Genomic DNA, 17,864 nt, shown 5'->3' on the forward strand with positions numbered 1-17,864 from the left:
TGTAGGAATTTTAGAGGATTTTAATTCTATGGAAAAAAAATCCAATGAAGGCATTTTAAACAAAGGATTGAATCCTATCCAATCCTTTAAAATTCCTATGGAATGAGTAATTCTATGCACATTTTGGAGGAAAGTTAGCAAGAGGTCTAACCTCTTGGAATATTTCCTCTGAGTCTATCCCTCTCATCTGATTCCTGCGTTTTTCCTGTGGTCTAATCAAACGGTCATTCCTGCGTTTTTCCTGTATTTTGCAATCCTCTGTTTTACAATTGTATTCCTGTCAGAATCCTGTGTTTTTTCTATTCCTCTGTTTTTTCATTCCTACGATTCAAAGGGGCCCTAAAAAGGGTACAGTGGAACACTCTAAAACTACATTTATTTTTAGGAACAAATGGAGTGATATTTAAAAGATTTAATGGACCCCAACCTAAAAGATATGTTTTGCGAGATGAAATTTTAGACTAAGAAGGGGGGCGTGCATTCTAAAACATCATTCGAAAAACTAAGAGGGGATGAAGTAGTATTAAAGATGTCTACTGGACTTCATTCTAAAAAGATTTTTTAAGGGATAAATTTTTTAGGCTCAAAACAATACTTTTTGGAGTAGTATTCTAGGGATGGAGGGAGGTAAGTACTAAATTAACAATGTGAGGCTTTTTTTTTTTGAAAAATGTGAGGCCATAAGTATAGATGCTTAGAAAAAAACTACCCTTTTAATCATGCAATGCACAACTTCTGATACCCGTATAATAGTTTCACTTTGATTGCAAATATGCCGCATAAGAGCAGGTACAATAGCAGGCTATTAGCCAACTATAAATATATTTTAGTGAGATAATAGTGAGAGAGAAAAGCAGCAGGCTACAGATCTGTAGTTGGTTGCAGCACGGACTCCAAGACGCAATGTGTATATGACAGGTGGAACAATATATCAATAGTATAGTAAGCAACTATCGTATGAATTGGCTATTAGATCGATTATAGATGAATTGGAGCTAGTAGTGGGCTATACTATTAAACTTGCTCTAATAACCTGAGATGAACTATGCAGGCTTGCTATTGAGAGTTTGTCCATGAGAACCATAGAGATGAGATAAGGTGAAGTCTTGTCTACTTTAATATATATAGGGCTCTACTTTAATAAAGTAATCATGGGTAAAGTCTTGTCCAAAAAAAAAAGTAAAATTAATGCACCTTATATTTTTTGCATGGAGTGAGAATTTTGTATTGTTTGTATGGAATGATACTCCATAGAACTATTAGTGGAGAGCAGCATAAAGATACGAGTTAAGGATACTCATTCATCGAGTTACACCCCTGTTGCATAAACTGGCATATCATTTAGTTTTTACATGCCTCAAGGCAAGTTCGATGTAACAATGTGATATGATAAAATATCCACTCAGATTTTGACTACTCTCTCCGTCCCATAAAAAACCAACCTAGTACTGAATATGACATATGCTAGTACTACGAATTTAGACATATCTCTGTTCAGATTTATTGTACTAGAATGTATCACATCTAGTCCTATATTCGTTTTTTTCAGGACAAAGGGAGTAGGCTTATGTCACTCAGATTGTGCTTTTTTGTCCTTTTGGAAACATTGTGATTGTGTCCTGTTTAAATAATTAAATCGATGTTTTTGTTGGTACCATTCACTTGTAAAATAATTCAAGAGGGCACATACTCGCGTCTTTGAGCAAGAGTACAGTCGATATTTGAGTATTGATTTGCACAAGTAGTATTAGTGGCATTTTAAACCGTATAGATTATTTTTGTACTAGTATATAGAAGCAATTGAAAAGAAGCAGCAGCAGTAAGTCCCAAAATCAAGGATTAATAATCTGAAATAATCATACAGTGCCGTCGATAATTTAAATGTTCGTTGCTCAAAAGTCAAAACGCCAGCATCTTTAATCAGAATCAGACGCATCTCATTCCGTCGCATTGAGCTTTGCCTGAAGCACTTTCTCGAGCTTCGCCTGGTGCTTCTTCCCATAACGATGGTCAGAGAGCACTTTCTCGCTGTTGCACTGCAGTTTGCAGATCTCGCAGGACAACTGCAAATTCTCCTGTTTCAGGTGCTTCTTCCCAGTGAGATGGTACGCGAGCATCCTCTCGAAGGTGCACTTCACGCTGCAAACCTTGCAAGAATACAATTCCAAACTCAAACTCTCCGAGGTTGCACTGGTGAAGCTAGAGCCATCTGAAGATGGTGCCCGGAGATTCAGCTGGTGCTTCATGACCTTGAGATGGCTCTGCAAGTCTGACTGACAGGTGAACTTAGCTTGGCAAACTCTGCAGATCAGTGTTGCTGCCGCCGCCTTGGTTCCCTGTGACTCTGGATTCACTGAGCTCTTCTTGTTTTGTTCCAGTAAGGCCTGGGTGTTCGCTTGATGCTTCTTCCCCTTCAGGTGGGTATCGAAATCGCACTCGCCGTTGCAGCTGATGTTGCAGATGCTGCAGCCCCATCTTGCTGCTGCACCGGGAGAAGGTTTCGCCGTCGTTCTCGCCATGGCCTTGGTTGTCTTCTCCAGTGCTGCGACTTTGGACTGGTGCTTCTGACCTCCGCAGTGATCACGTAGGTTGCGCTCGCTGGTTGTTCGAACCTGGCACACGGCGCAGCTCCATGCCGAGGGTGGCATCGACTTCTGAACTGCCGGTTCAGATTTCTCTGAAGGCGATGGTTTCTTGGCCGGTGTAGCCTGCTTGATATGCAGTTTCAGTAAACCATTAGAAAATGAAGTTGAGACCAATTACGAAAATACAAGTAAATTAGCTAGCTAGTGCAAGTGCACACTAATTAACCCCAGTATTACTGAGTCTGAAAGAACTACATTAATGTGTTGACTACCTTGAAATTGAAAAGAACAAAGACGAAGTATAGACTGATCGAACAGGTTTGTTTTCTTAACAATACTCTGATACATGTAGAGACACAAAATTGATGGGTCATGGATATGACTCAAAAACATGATGGCATATACAAGTTTCTCACCACAGTTGTAATAGTCTTTCCGGCGGCGGCGGCGGCGGCGGCGTGCCGGGGCGTCGGCGACTGCGAGACATCGCGCAGAGCCATGGCGCGCTCTATCTTGGCGAGCTCGGCGACGATGATGTCCTTCCGGAGGCGATCCTGCTGGAGCTGCGACAGCAGCGCGTCCCTCACCACCACCAGCGAGTCTCCTGCAAGTATATGCACCAGCCATTGTTGATGATGATGTTCTTCGTGATTGATTAAGCACGAGCAACATGTCTAGTGCCTAAACTACAACTAACAAGGCTTAAACGCAGAAGTCTATCGAGTGCCGATCCAAGATGGACATGTTTCTTCTCTGTTTTTGTAACGAAATAAGAAACAAACAGTTTTGATGAAACTTTTCTGCATCAGAATCTATCTGTCACACAAGCAGATCTGTGCTAATTACCTGTATAGGGTATATCCGTTTTGAAATCGACATTTTTATCTGCCATGCATGCAAAGTGGATTCATGGCATGAAAAAACGTAAGATCAAATCGCATCGCATCTGATAATCTAAACAACCAAGGGACACGGAAAGGGTCATCTGTTTTTACTAGCGTTTTACTATACATCGTTCGGTTCTAAGCTCCAATTTTCCAGCAAAGAAACGGCCATGGAGACGACAGTAGAAGATGTTGATAGACTAGAGAGCTTCGTCGATGCATACCGTGCGACGGAGCGTCGGCGAAGTCCATCGGCCGATCAGAGGAGCGGTGCACCGGAGAAATCGAGAAGAGCAGAGAAAAAGCAGAGCGCAGAAGCAGAATGGTGAGTGGGGCGGCTTTTATAGGAATCAATTGGGCCGCGTGACCAGCTAATGATATAGAGATTAATGGCTGATTTGTTCTCAGTTTCTCACACACTCGTCGCGTTTGCAATGATTTGCTTAGAGGCAAAGGAAAAACGAAGCGTCACATTAACGTGCAAAAAGGAAATAATTGTCGTTTAATTCAGACTCATCGTAATAGGGAAAGCGAATACTCCACATTGGAGATTACGGCTGGTTCACTGTTTCATACTACTCCAGTACTAGCACTAGTAGCGTCGGTCAAATTACTAGTGCTAGCGATATCCGCATTGGAAATCTTCGAATACGTGGCCGGTAATTAAGACACTGGGAAGAACTAGAGGTGGTTGCTTTCAATGAAGCGGCGGGGATACCGGTCAAACTTTTGTACTCTCTCTATCTATTTTTTGATAGTTATATTTTTAAATCTAAAAATTTTATTTTTGATAGAAATATTTCAATCCAACAAACTATTCCCTTAATGACTTTTTCGGATTTAATGCGTGACTCTCCATTCTTCCACACATGATTGGCTATATGGACATTGAAAAATGTAAATATTAATGAATTGCTTGTTTACGATGAATGAGTAGTAACATATTTAAATGAATGATAAGTAGAATTATTTATCATTGGTCTGTGTGTCAAGATAAAATGACTATCAAAAGTAGATGTAAGGAGTACTACATAGTCTACATGTGGACAATGCAAAAGAGAAAAGTTAAGGGCCCATTTCATTCAAATGAAATTCATATAAATTTTAGAGGATCTCATTTCTATAGGAATTTTTCCTATATAGCCCTTTGAATCAAATGAATAGATGCTATAAAATCCAATGAAATTCCTATGGAATGCTTAATACTCCATGCAAGTTTTAGAGGAATTCTAACTTGAGGTAGAACCTCATGGAAACTTTCCGTCGAGTCTTTATCTCTCTTCTAATTCCTGCGTTTTTCCTGTGGTCCAATCAAACGGTCATTCCTGTGTTTTTGCAATCATCTGTTTTATACTTACATTTCTATTAAAATCCTACGTTTTTTTTCTATTCCTACGTTTTTTCAATTCTACGATTTAAAGGGTCCCTAAGTTTTTTTTAGAAAACATAAATTTACATGTGTAAAACAAATAATCCTAGATAATAATCCGTTGTCCAAAAAGAGCTAAAACTGTAGCAAGGTGCCTTGGAGGATGGCCTAGAGGCCGTAACTAAATTTGAAATGTTTGAGCAAATCCTATATACTTAGAGGATGCGTTCGGGAGGAGGAACCCCTCCTCCCCGGCAAGCAAAACGAAGCACTATTGCATTTAAATTAAGTATTAACTATTTTTTTTTGAAAAATAGATTAATATGGTTTTTTAAAACAACTTTTGTATATAAATTTTTGCTAAGATAACTTATGCTAAGATTTGCTTAGAATCATATCAAGCTAACAAAAGATGCATGTCGTAAACTTGAGTCGATAATCATGTAGCTATTTGCCAAATTCGGGTGAAGATTCACCAATAGAATCAATAGTTGATAGAATTAGTAGTTGTGAGGTCTTTATCTTGTTTGGTTTTTATTAATTTGCTTCTACTTTTAGTTTTTAACTTTGACTACATACTCCTTGTGTGAGTTTGCTTTTGTGTTAACCTTATAATAATTAGATGTAGCTCTTGAGCAAAGGCCGAGATATTTCATTCAATTATCTAAAAACAGATTTGCTTAGGATGAGGTTTTGTAAAATTGTAGCATCAAAATACCTAGGTTACGTGCTGTACGCCCGCATGCCAAAATCTCCGTAGTTCTGCAAAATTTATCCTTCAACCTCATACAACTTAATTTTTAGAGTTTTTCTCATTGCTTGGTATTTTTTAATCTGAACTTTTGCACCACTAAGAATAGAAGGAAAGATTGTTTTTTTAATAAGCAGAATACACTATAGTATAAAGTACAGAAGCTTTACCCCAAATATTTTCACCAATCATGACTTATAAGCATCAGGTTAAAAGTTAAAACCCTTTTTGGCCTTGTTTGGATCCTCTATGCTATTAAATATCCCTCTGGAATCTTGCTATTTAGAATTATTAAACATAGATTAACGACAAAATCGATTCCATAACCCCTAGGCTATTTTGCTAGATGAATCTAATTATGTATATTAATCCATGATTAGCGGCTAATTACTGTAGCATCACTGTAGCAAATCATGGATTAATATACCTCGTTAGATTCGTCTCACAAAATAGCCTAGGGGTTATGGAATGGGTTTTGTCAGTAATCTACGTATAATACTACTAAATAGCAAGATTCCGGATCCAAACAGAGCCTTTGTTTAGGTTTACTAGCTTTTAAGCCAACTCTTTTGAATGGAGGATGTTTTTGTAAGACAGTGACTTCGAAGCCTGAGTTTAATGGTCGAGTAAAAAATACACTTTCCATAATCCCAAAAAACTACTGTGACATGTAGTTTTTTCTTATGGCTTAAAAAAGCCGAACCAATAAATTGATTTGTTTGTTTAGACTTAAACTTCTCATAAACCGATCGTATAAACCTAAACAAACATGGCCTAAACAATCTTTCCTTCAAACAAAATGGTATTTTTTGCACTGCTGCAGGTCTGCGGCAAAGCGGCAAGCTTGTACTGTGTCCCATCATCATTACATGAAAATGGAGTTGTGCCGCTCCCTGTGCCTCTTCCCGGCGAGATGCGACGCCATCATCTTCTCGCTGCTGCACCTCACTTCGCATATATCGCAGTAGTACATCCGATTCTGGTGGTGGTGTGCACTGCTGTTCCATTCAGATGCCTCTGGCTTCTCGGTCTTCTTCTCCGCGGGCTGCGCAGCTTCAGTGGTGGCCTTGTTCCCCGATCGCAATGGCGCGAGGTTAGACCGGTGCAGGAGGGATGCCCGGTGCTCAACCAGCGCCCTGGGAGAAGTCATGGTGACCTTGCAGAGGGAGCAAGTGATGGAGCTCCCCTGGGACCTCGGCTTCTTTGCCAGTGAGGTTCCTGAAGCCAGCTGCCTCTTCACACCAGAGGATCTCCTTTCTGGTGTAAGCTGTTCCAGAGCAAGTTTGTTATAGAGCATCAACACAACAGTATCATCTCAAATATCTTATCTCAGATAGGTAAAGTGATAAATAAGGCCAGATGTGTGAACGATGGTAATCCTACAGTTTAACTAACTAAATATATACTAATACTACTATAAATTGTACACTGCAACATTAAAGATGAAACTTGCTGATTTTGAATAGACATTTTATCCTACACCTTTAAATTTCCACCTGTTCGGTTGCTTACCTCAATCTGCCCGTACAAGTAAACACAACGAAAACTGATATAGTTTTTCTAGCTCTCCACACACAATTCCTGATCTGCAAGTAAAATGCTAGTAGATCATTCTTGAACTTGATATTGTAAGCTAAAATCCCACATAAATGGGCCTTGATTCCTATAAGTGCCTATGGATTTGTAAACAAGCTAAGATGCTGGTGAAAGGTCGATACAAAGAAATATATAGCGCAAGTGTACACTGTACAAGTGTGGCACAGTATGGCAATATGGAGTATGGGCACATGCAAACATAATCTGAACAGCATTCTTGATAGGTAAACATGAAAAGGCAGCAAAAACTGGGGAACAACAGTAACGGAAGCGAATCACCTCATCATTGGAACCTACTCGCTTCTGCTTGTCCAATGTTGCAATCTCCTGATCTGCCGGCTTATTATCTTGATAACGCTTCTGGACAAGTTCATCGGTGTGGCCTCCAGAGATGGATTCTGTAGGTTTTGGCTGCTCGGTGCTCTTGCTTACATTCATCTCACCCAACAGCTGCCTGCCATGGCCGTCGATGGCGAAATCACCTTCCTCACCCTTCTGACCAGTGCAACCTTGCCCTCCTGGTGTCGCCCCCTTGCCGAGCAACGCCTGGTCGGCATCAGCATTGGCCGCAGTCTGGACAATGGCATCTGCCTCCACCTTCGCCACCGCCGCAGGCTCCTTGGCCGGCAATGGTGTGGACTGCTCGACATGAGGAGCAGGCTGCACTGGAGGAGCCATCGCCGGTGACCCAGATGGCATACAAACGGCCTCCGCCGCAGGCGACTTGATCGGCACTGGTGTGGACTGTTCGACATGAGGTGCATGCCGCACCGGAGGAGCCATCGCCGGCGACCCGGATGGCTCCCCACGTTCCTGCCGCTCGTCATCGTCGGCCGGCCATCCCCGCGCAATCGGCGGCGACGGAGAGCGCTCCACGTGCGGGTACACCGGGGGTGTCACTGCCGACGGGCTCCGGCGCCACCACGGGGTGATCTCCTCGTCACCAGAGCGCGGCGCCGAGAGGGCACCGTGCGCGTGCGCGTTCGCGTTCGCGTTCGCCTGCTCCTCCCACGGCGTGCTCCGCCACGCGTACTCCCGCGCCGGGAGCAGGTCGCCCTGCGGCCACGGGAGCGGTGGCGTGGCGGGGTGGCCGCGGGCCGCGGCGAGGCGCGCCGCCATGGCGCGCTCCGTCTCGACCAGCTGGCACAGGAGCATCTCCCGGTGGATCTTCGTCTTGTGGAGCTCCCACAGCAGCTCCTCCCTCCGCCGCCCCAGCGCCGCCGTCACCGCGTCCCCCTGCGCCGGAGCCGGCCTAGCTTCGCGTCCTTTGCCCATGAACACAACACCATCAAAATCAAAATAAAAAATAAAAAATAAAAAATAAAAAATAAAATCACTAACCCCGCTTACAACTACTGCATCATGAAAACAAATCTTAGCATCATTCACTACCAATCTACCACCAGATCATCATTTGCAACAGAGATAATGCGATTCGTAGCCAAAAATAAAAATAAAAAAATCGCACAACGAATTTGGGGGAATACCGAGGGTTTGGGAGTTGGGATTGGTTACCGCTCGGCGGGGTGGAGTCAGGGAAGCGGAGGCGGCGGCGGTCGTCGTCGTCGGCGTCGGCGGGATGGGAGGATTGGCCGCGGCGGGGGAACTCCATTGGCGAATCCAGACGGGTTCGGCCGGCGGAGGAAGGGTTTTAGCCTTTTAGGCGAGAGTTGTGAATGCGATGAGGCGGGTGGGCGGCGATGCAGCCGCGCACACGATGTTTTGGAAAGTTTTGAACTTTTTGGGGGGCGTCCGCTTCTTTTTGATTTGGGCGTGGGTTCCGGACTTCCGTTGTGTGATCTTCAGAAGCGATGATTTGCGAGAAAAATAATGTGTGGGTAATTTTCTTCAAACAACGGTATCATGTTGTAACAGGATATCATCTATAAGACAGTATGATACCTGTTTTGGTACCAGCTACATGGTACCTGATATCTGTGATACCTCTTACCCGGTACTTGTGATACCTAGGACCTAATACCTGTGATACTCGTACAAGAGAATAGTTAATATGTCTATCCCGTTGCAACGGGATCCTGTTTTGTAGCAGTCCTCAATTTTCTTTTATATCGATTCGAGATTTATAAAAATAATGGTTGAAAAAAAACTACGATTAAAATAATCAAAATTAAGATTTAAAATTTAAATTTTGGTTGCAGCTGATAAGCTAAAGAGCATGATCGTTTTCTACCGTGTTAGTCCAAAGTCCAAACTAGGGGATTTTTCAATGCAATCTTACGTGAGCTGAATTTTATATACAGCTTTATATATTAATATTAAATTTAGGAGTGAATTTCATATTATAAATTTGATCTTTTGTTTTTATATGTACAATTATACTTGTATGCAACTAATACTGTGCATCTACTCCATTTAACGGGGTAATACTTGTATAATTATACTTGTATGCAACTAATACTTGTATGATTTAAGCTACTCAATTTAACGGGGTAAAATTTATTTTATTTTTCTTAATAATTTCTAGTCTTACCGAACACAATGGCGAAGTGTGTAATTAGTAGCTAATCTAGTGTGCAGATCAGATTTTCACCCGACACCTATCATCATCTTAAGAAATGCGGGTGAAATGCGGGTGTTTTGTTCCGTACTTCCGTTCTTATGAAAAATAAATTAACCGTCGTAAAAATTCTGCAGATGATGCGGGAGTACTCGCTCCGTACTTATAAAAGAAATTGTTTTGGATAGAGATACGGTTTTCAAAACACAACTTTGACTTTTTTTATAAAAATATTTATTGAAAAGTGATATATGTATATTTTTTTAAAAGTATTTTTCAAGACAAATCTATTCATATAATTTTTATATTTTTAAACTTAATAATTTAAAAGTTATTTATGATTTATATTTCTAAGGTTAACTTAAAAATTGTCCAAAACTAATACTTCTCTTTCTCGAAGAGAACTTGTGGGCTTTTCTATCTCCTGTTCAATGCCTCTCCTGACTTGATGCGACGTGCATTCAGGGAACAGCAGTCAGAAAAGGCGAGTGCGGATATCACTGGGCAGACGGAGAGCTGATAATTTTTTCACCCTGTCTCACGAAATAAAATGAGTGAAATATTTGGACATATATATATATATATATATATATATATATATATATATATATATATATATATATATATATATATATATAAAGTATTAAATATATACAGAAAAAATTAATTAGTTAGATTACGTATAAATTGCGAGACGAATCTTTTAAGTCTAATTGCTTCATGATTTAGCAATATAACGCTACAGTAAATATTTTTTTAATAACGGATTAATTAGACTTAATAAATTCATCTCGTAGTTTTATAGACGGATTCTGTAATTTATTTTATTATTAGACTATATTTAATACTTTAAATATGTGTCTGTATATCTGATGTAACGCGGCAAAAATTTTCACATAGCCTAAGGGTGTGTTTGGTAGAGTTGTGGCTTTTGGAAAAGCTGTTGTGATCTGTGGGCTGTGGAAAAGCAGCTGTGTAAAATAAACTGTGGGAAAAGCAGAAGCCCGTTTGGTTAGAGCAGCTGTGAAACTGTAAGTTGTATAAGAAAGGACTGTTTATATGCAAATTACTCGTACAAACCTAACCTAATATGTTCAATATTTTGTATTTAAAAGGCCAATTTGTAGAAAAAATGTATAAGTTTTTCATCAAAATATATTAGTTTTTCATCCATCAAAGTGATATGGTCCACATAAACAGAGCATTCATACAATGATGCCATATCTCAAAATAACTATCCTCCTCTTCAATTGTTTTTTTTGGTTCGCTTGTCACCCGATTTTTCTGCAAACTTGAAAACAACATTTTTCCAACCGGTAGTGGTGAAAATTCCCATGGGTATATTCCCAGCTTCTATCTCTTCTTTGCAAACATCAAACAAATGCCTTATAAAATCATCACCCCAATCTGCCTTGTCACCCATTCTTGAACCAAATAAATTTTTCTTCAATCAATTTGCAGGCCAAAAATCAATTTGCTGTAATATTCTAGGGACAACACATGCATCAACACAAGAGCAGGGGCAGGGGCGATTCGGCCTCACCTTTCAAACCGGCTAGAGCAGTGGCAAAGGCATCGGAGCAGCGTCGGGCGGCGTCGAGCAGGGGTGTCTTCAAGCAGCGTCGAGCAGAGGTGGCTTCGGCGCGGCGTGGGGCGGCGTCGGGTGGGCGACGGGGAGACGGCCACCGGGCGAGCGACAGGGAGACAGCCGTCGGCCATCGGGCAGCCTGGGGCGGCGTTGGGTGGCGTGGGGGCGGGCAATGGGGAGACGGGCGTCGGAGCATGCCAGCGCCGGGAGACGCGGCTCGCGACGACGGGAGCACGCTGGCGGCGGGAACATGGGTGGCGCGCGGTGGCGGTGGCGCAAACCCTAGTGCCGCGTCGAACTGCGAATGGCCAGGCGCTCGGTCTGGCGAGAAGGGGAACGGGAAAGAAAGAAAAAGTGCGAATCGTTTTTTCATAATGGCATAGGTGGGTAATTTTTTCTCTCAAAAGCCAATGAAAGCAGGGGTAGGGACTACTTTTGGATTTATACTACACTAAAAGCAGCTTTGGAGCAAAAGCAATTGTGGCTTTTAGCCCTTTGATTTGTTTTTGGCTTTTGCAAAAGCAAAAGCAGATTGAAAAGCCCAACCAGACACAACCTAAAACACGTGGCGCGTATCACAAAACTCACCCCCCAAATGCCAGAGGTGGCGCGCCAAGTGCCATAGGTGGGCGCGGCGTGGTCGCGTGGAGGGTGAGACGTGAGCACGCCACGGCGTGTGCGCCAGTCACACGGACGAGGGCCAAATCAATGTCCAGTAACGAAAAAGAAATATTCTAACTATTTCGTCAAAGCATTTAAGTATTTAACCTACCTCCTTAACTATTTTTCAGTCTTTTTGCACCTTACAGTACACTATTAAAAATGATTCACTATTAAAATTTTGATAATGACATTATCAATGGTTGTAAAAAAATTACCTTAAAATATAAACTGTACAAATTAAAAAGGAGAAATTTTATCAATGGGTAAAATGAATCATTTTCAATGGTTTTGTGGTAAAATAAGCTAAAACATACTTTGAAAGATTAAGTGACCCAATGAAATAGTTAGGATAAAATTAAATACACTTTTTTCTTTTTCGAACCATAGTACAAACACACTTATATATGCATGTGCATATTTACTCGTATAAATACGTACATACATCCTATATTAATATGATCACCTTAAGGTTAACGTAGTAACCACCTAGGTTTACATTACTGAATACGCCGTGGATGCCGGACGCTGGCGATATGACGAAAATCACGAAAGTCATTCAAAAAATTTATAGTTTTTGGATAAATTGAGTAAAGAAAATTTGAATTCAAATCCTAGAAGTCCACTTGGCACGCATCAAAATCCGGTTGAGTTATCGAAATTCCAAGCTAGATGAGCGAAATTTCAGATGCCAACAGACTGCGTGCGAGAGAAAGAGCATACAAATAGAGAAACATACAGGCTCAATATAGGCCTAACCGGTCTGTCATGCTTCATGGTCTCGGCCCAATATGCAAATGCAAACTTCTTTTTTTATTTTCGTCAATTGAGGTTTCTTGAAAAAAAAAAGAGACTACTTTCAGGATTTCCCCCAATTTTTATGCAAATGCAGTTTATTATTTTTTTTGCCAGTCTGTACCACAAAAACATGATTGTTTTTAGGACTTTTTCCCCATTTTTCATTGTCCTTCTCAAATTTGGAAAATCTCAAAAGTGTTCGAACTCCCTGACGAAATTGTGCTTTCGTCCCAGGCCGGAAACAACGAAATTCACGAAGTTCGTCCGGTTTTGATCGAATTTTCGAGCCGTGCACCATAGGGCTTTATCTTTTCGCTTAGGCTAATGTTTATTAGCCAAAATTTAAATTTTTAAACTTAAATTTAGAGCTGATTTTAAGGTTTTTTTATTGAAGTTTATTTTTCAATATTTACTTTTAGATTGCTAAGAACACGTATATAAAAGTTAAATCGCTAAGAACACGTATATAAAAGTTTTGTTCACAAATTATTTTTCATTTGCAAATATGCTGTTTCGCTTATTCTACAAATAACCAACCGTTTGCTTGCGAACTTTCTTTGCTTCCATAGTCATTTTCATTTCCATTTGATTTTTTTTTTGTACATACGAACTTAAGACAGACCAAAGTGTCTGTGTAGAGAGAGCTGCAACCAACAAGGCAGCAGCTCATTACACTTGCACTGTTGCACAGTACCAGCATACACTAAATACTTCTACCGCAAATCAAATAACGCATATTATGTTATGTATTGAGCATGACACAGAGTCAGCAGACGTCGACACCACCTCGGCGTCATCATGCATCCCAGGTCGCTCGATGTCCTCCAGCTCTAAACTCCGGCCACCGCCGCCGCCGCCGCATCATATCACTCTGTGCCGTAGAAGGCCTTCTCAAAGCACTGGATGTACTCCGGTTCGAGCGCGAACAGCACGGACACGCCGCCGCCGCTGCCGTCGTCCTTGTCCGGCGCCTGCGTCACGTACGCCGTGCCGCTGCCGAACATCTGCGCCGGCGCCACGAACGCCGGGCGCCCCCACCCGAAGTCGGCGTCGTAGATGGGCATCCCGAGCCAGCTCACCACCCACAGGTCCGTCTCCGGCATGAACTGCCCGCGCGCCGCCTGGTTCCCCTTCTCGGACTCCAGCTCCAGGAAGTCGATCACCGAGCGGACGAACGCGTCGTCCACGCGCGCCACCGCGTGCTTGATCCGCTCCGCCACGAACCCCAGCGGCTGCGACAGGATGTCGCGGACGGGCACCGTGACGAGGTCGCGCACGATGGCGTTGCCGAAGTAGGGCGACGGGAGCGGCGGGCGGACGCGCTGCCGGATGTTGGCCGGGACGCGCAGCCGCGACTCGGCGTCGTGGGGGAGCCCCCGGGCGACGCACATGGCGCGCCACAGGTGCGCGGTCACCGCGCCGTACGTGGACACGCCGGGGGCGCAGGCGGCCTTGATGTCGGCGAGGAGCTTGGGCGGGACGGAGTAGACGCGGGTCACGAACGGCCGCGGCAGCCCGTTGAGGTAGCTCGGGGAGTACACCGGGTGCTCGAACGGGACGTGCGGCGGCGAGCGCGCCCGGAGGAGGGTGCGGTCGTGCGACGGCGGCGACGGCGACGCGGCCGCGGCGTCGAGCCCACGCGACAGCCCCGTCCACGTCCGGATGAACTGGAACGCGCCCGCGCCGTCCATCGTGACATGGTGCATGCCCGTGCCGACGGCCACGCCTCCACACTTCAGGAACGTCACCTGCATCAATCCAAAGTTTTTCAATTTTTTGAATCAGCAGATCCTGATACGATATAAAAATTCATGCTAAATTGTTACGTGCATCAATTGTTTGACTTTGATATTAAAATTTTATCTTTCAGAGTGCCAAATTTCCTCTGCTCCATCAAGCAGCCGCCCAGTTCTGAAACTTTTCTACTGTACTATAATCTAGTGATGTCACCAGACAACCACACACTATTAATCATAGATATAATACTCCACTTTCTCCAAAATGTCAACAATGGCGAGCTAAGCATCTCCCGATCGTGTCGCTTTGTCTCTTCATAACGGCTGGCGGTTGCCGGTTAGAACTCATCCAACCTTTCAGAATTACTACATCATGACAGCAACTTGTCCCTACTTGCAGCCAAAAAAATCACGCGAAGATCCGCATGCGTCTCCAATACAGACTGCGGCTGATTCAGTAGATTAACATTACCATCACAATCTTGGCATGGACCCAGGGCCATTTGCCTTATCTTCTGTTTCTTCTCAGATCAGATGATAGATGGTGAACTTTCTTCAGACGACCTATGCTAATCTGAAGGATTATTTTTTCACTCATGTCATCCCGACTAAGCCGGTGCTCGCATCCTGATCCGAGAACCATGGGCTATCATGGATGGATCTAGGGGGGAGCCAAAAGCAATAAAAACGTCGCATTCGATAGAAACGATAAAGCGAACGGGAGCAGTGGGACACCACATGTCTAAACTCAATGATTCAGATCAGGTGCAAGTGTTCCAAGTTCCATCCAGCAGGTAGCATGGGATTAGCTCTTGGTCTCATGGATATGGAAAAGATAAGAGCTTGGAAATCAAAGAAAGCTTGTGTTGTGCAGTCACGCCTCTCTGTTTCTTTCTCCTTTCTTACAAAACATTAGCTTAGCTCATGGTTATACACGATACGGCATCATTCATTCTATATAAGTGCTACTCCCTAAGTCGCAAAATATAAGGGCTTTTAGATAACTGTGACACATCTTAGTACTACGATTCTGGACAAGCTTCTGTCTAGATTTGTAGTACTAGCTAGGATGCGTCCTATCTACCCCCAAAACTCTTATATTTTGGGACGAAGGGAGTACCTGATTAACAACTAACAGTCTAACACAGTGTGCTAAGCAAGGTTTCCTCAAGAGAAGCCAGGAGACAAACTACACACCGAAAGTCTCGATGCGAGCCATGTTCCGAGATCAGAAATTCAGAATGGGCCATCTGCAGAGCAGATAGATGTCCTCACAGGAGGACAGAGAGTCAAGATCTTAGCCTTGATTGATTTCGCTTTATTTCTACTGTGAACCGTACAAGATCTGAGGTGGAGCTGCATCAAATACTAGTCATCTCATATGGGAAAAGCTGACAGTTGGCTAATCACTAGTACTCCTCCAATAACAAATCACCATGGGTGATTGACAAAAAGGTGTTCTAGAAGATCATCCCAAGTAAAGATGTTCTAGAAGGCGGTGCAGAATAACACACTATCAGGCTCTATGATTGCTCACAAGTCAACTGCTCTTTTCCAATACTAATAACTAGCCGAATTGATCCAAAACCAAGTTGCATCTCCTATCCAGTAGACACGTCTCCTATCCAAGTACTCTATCATGCCCATGCATGAGAGCAGAACAAGAACAGCTACTATTATACTCCAGTACAACACTTACACAGTTATATGTATCTATCCAAATGGTCGATGTATTTGAGTATTTCTAACTGTTTGTCAACGATGACAGAATTGCACACCTAGCAATTAACTAGCCACACACACTAACATATTAAAGGCTACAGCTTGGAAACATCTAGCGAGGTGGGCCCCACTGATAATTGACAGCGTCGATACCTTACAAACACGAGCACGTCGACATGTACTTAATCACATACTGCAGAATGCAACAGCACCACACGACGCAGCTTGCAAGCTTAGGCCAGATTATCCAGCGGGTTATTATCTACTTAATTACACAATACAATAGAAGAAACAGTCACTTAATCTTGCTCGCAAACCTCGATTAATTAAAGGAGAATCTAGAAGCAGAGCATCAAATCAGGGAGGTCACGAGCGGCACAGCAAACCTATCAGTCCACGAAAGAAACAGTAGAAACACGACGAACAGTAACTACAGGACCAATCAAGATTTTATCGAGAGGTGCCGATTTTTTCTGTTCGGATTTCGACGAAGCTTATAAATTTGCCAAGGGACTTATATTCGAAAAAAATAAAATAAAATTTGCCAATGGACGGTCGACACGTCATCTTGCGACCCGGTTTGCAAATTGCAAGTCCGAGTCGACCTGTGTGTTAACTGCATCGAGACACTGTTCAGGTGGGTCCCACTACGACGTAGCCCCACATGACAGTGGGGCGATATTTATGAGGCTGACCAAACGGCTTGTACTCGTTTGTACTTTTCCACCGACGTGCCACGCAAAGAAAAAGAAATACAAAGAAAAAAAATACTACTACTCCTTTTTTTTTCCCGGAATAATACGAGGAGAAATTTACCCAAGGGGGGGGGGGGTAAAAAGGTGGAGAAAGTTAACCATGATGGGGGTGGGGTGATTAATTAACGGAGAATTGGAGAATACCTGGACCATGGCGAGGACGCAGGGGGGCTCGCCGGAGGCGGCGAAGGGGACGAGGAGGCGGCGGGCCTCGGGGGAGGGCTCGAAGTCGGTGAACATCTCGTCGCCGGTGAAGTCGGCCCTGGCGACGACGAACAGCGCCCCCTCGCCGTTGCAGTCGATCTCGAGCCGGCCGCCGGGCCCCGCCGCCAGCCGCCCCGCCAGCGGGTAGAACGGCACCAGCGCCCTCGCCAGCGCCTCCCGCAGCCTCTCCGGTGCGAAGAACCCCTCCGCCTCCGCCTCCGCCCCCGCATCCGCCGGCGGCGGCGAGGGCGCGGGGTAGTAGTAGACCAGCGGGGTGTGCGTCTTGGGCACGGCGAGGTCGAGGTTGGAGAGCCACAGCGCGTGCTGCGGCGTCGCCTCGCTCGGCGCCACCAGCGTCGTCTCCACCACCTCCACCTTCATCTCGCCCTCTCTACCTCTCTGTGTGTGTGTGGATGCCTTGCTTGTGACAGCGGCTTGGGTGTGAATTTCTGTGTGTGCAGAGAAGGGAGAAAGGGCGTGAGGGGGTTTATAGGCGGAGAGGAGAGGTGGAGGAGGATGATGCGATGGGAATAACGTTTATTTTTTTTATTACTACTATATTATTGTTTCTTTTGGGAGACAAGATTAATTCTGCTAGGTGATGACTGTCACAACTGTCCAATTTGGACAGAAACTTTAATACCGAAAAGCAGCTTCTTGTACAAGTTTTTCTTATGAATATTTTTATATTATAAGTT

General features: G+C 43.7%; 3 protein-coding genes across 7 annotated transcripts; all 3 read right to left on the reverse strand.

The window, feature by feature from the left end:
* Positions 1-1,813: 1,813 nt before the first annotated feature.
* Positions 1,814-3,782, reverse strand: LOC4347091 (uncharacterized). The gene is made up of 3 exons (XM_015757162.3): positions 3,694-3,782; positions 3,002-3,189; positions 1,814-2,708 (listed from the first exon to the last, which is right to left on the reverse strand). The coding sequence occupies exons 1-3, from the start codon at positions 3,719-3,721 to the stop codon at positions 1,938-1,940; spliced, it is 987 nt and encodes a 328-aa protein (XP_015612648.1). The 5' UTR covers positions 3,722-3,782; the 3' UTR covers positions 1,814-1,937.
* A 2,396-nt stretch (positions 3,783-6,178) lies between these two features.
* On the reverse strand, positions 6,179-11,683 carry LOC9267827 (uncharacterized). 5 transcript variants are annotated; one of them, XM_066304152.1, is made up of 3 exons: positions 11,247-11,683; positions 7,465-8,450; positions 6,179-6,856 (listed from the first exon to the last, which is right to left on the reverse strand). In XM_066304152.1, the coding sequence occupies exons 1-3, from the start codon at positions 11,662-11,664 to the stop codon at positions 6,455-6,457; spliced, it is 1,806 nt and encodes a 601-aa protein (XP_066160249.1). In that variant the 5' UTR covers positions 11,665-11,683; the 3' UTR covers positions 6,179-6,454. The 5 variants fall into 5 exon arrangements, 3 of the variants coding, with proteins under 3 accessions (XP_066160249.1, XP_066160250.1, XP_015611191.1); XM_066304153.1 differs by lacking the exon at positions 11,247-11,683 and adding an exon at positions 8,701-8,919 and having other exon boundaries at positions 7,483-8,450; XM_015755705.3 differs by lacking the exon at positions 11,247-11,683 and adding an exon at positions 8,701-8,919.
* Positions 11,684-13,288: 1,605 nt separating this feature from the next.
* On the reverse strand, positions 13,289-17,625 carry LOC4347092 (putrescine hydroxycinnamoyltransferase 1-like). Its single transcript, XM_015756467.3, has 2 exons — positions 17,107-17,625; positions 13,289-14,497 (listed from the first exon to the last, which is right to left on the reverse strand). The coding sequence occupies exons 1-2, from the start codon at positions 17,545-17,547 to the stop codon at positions 13,616-13,618; spliced, it is 1,323 nt and encodes a 440-aa protein (XP_015611953.1). The 5' UTR covers positions 17,548-17,625; the 3' UTR covers positions 13,289-13,615.
* Between the last annotated feature and the right edge of the window lie 239 nt (positions 17,626-17,864).

The sequence above is a fragment of the Oryza sativa genome, chromosome 9, assembly GCF_034140825.1.
Source record: "Oryza sativa Japonica Group chromosome 9, ASM3414082v1".
In the NCBI taxonomy this organism is placed as follows: Eukaryota; Viridiplantae; Streptophyta; class Magnoliopsida; order Poales; family Poaceae; genus Oryza; species Oryza sativa.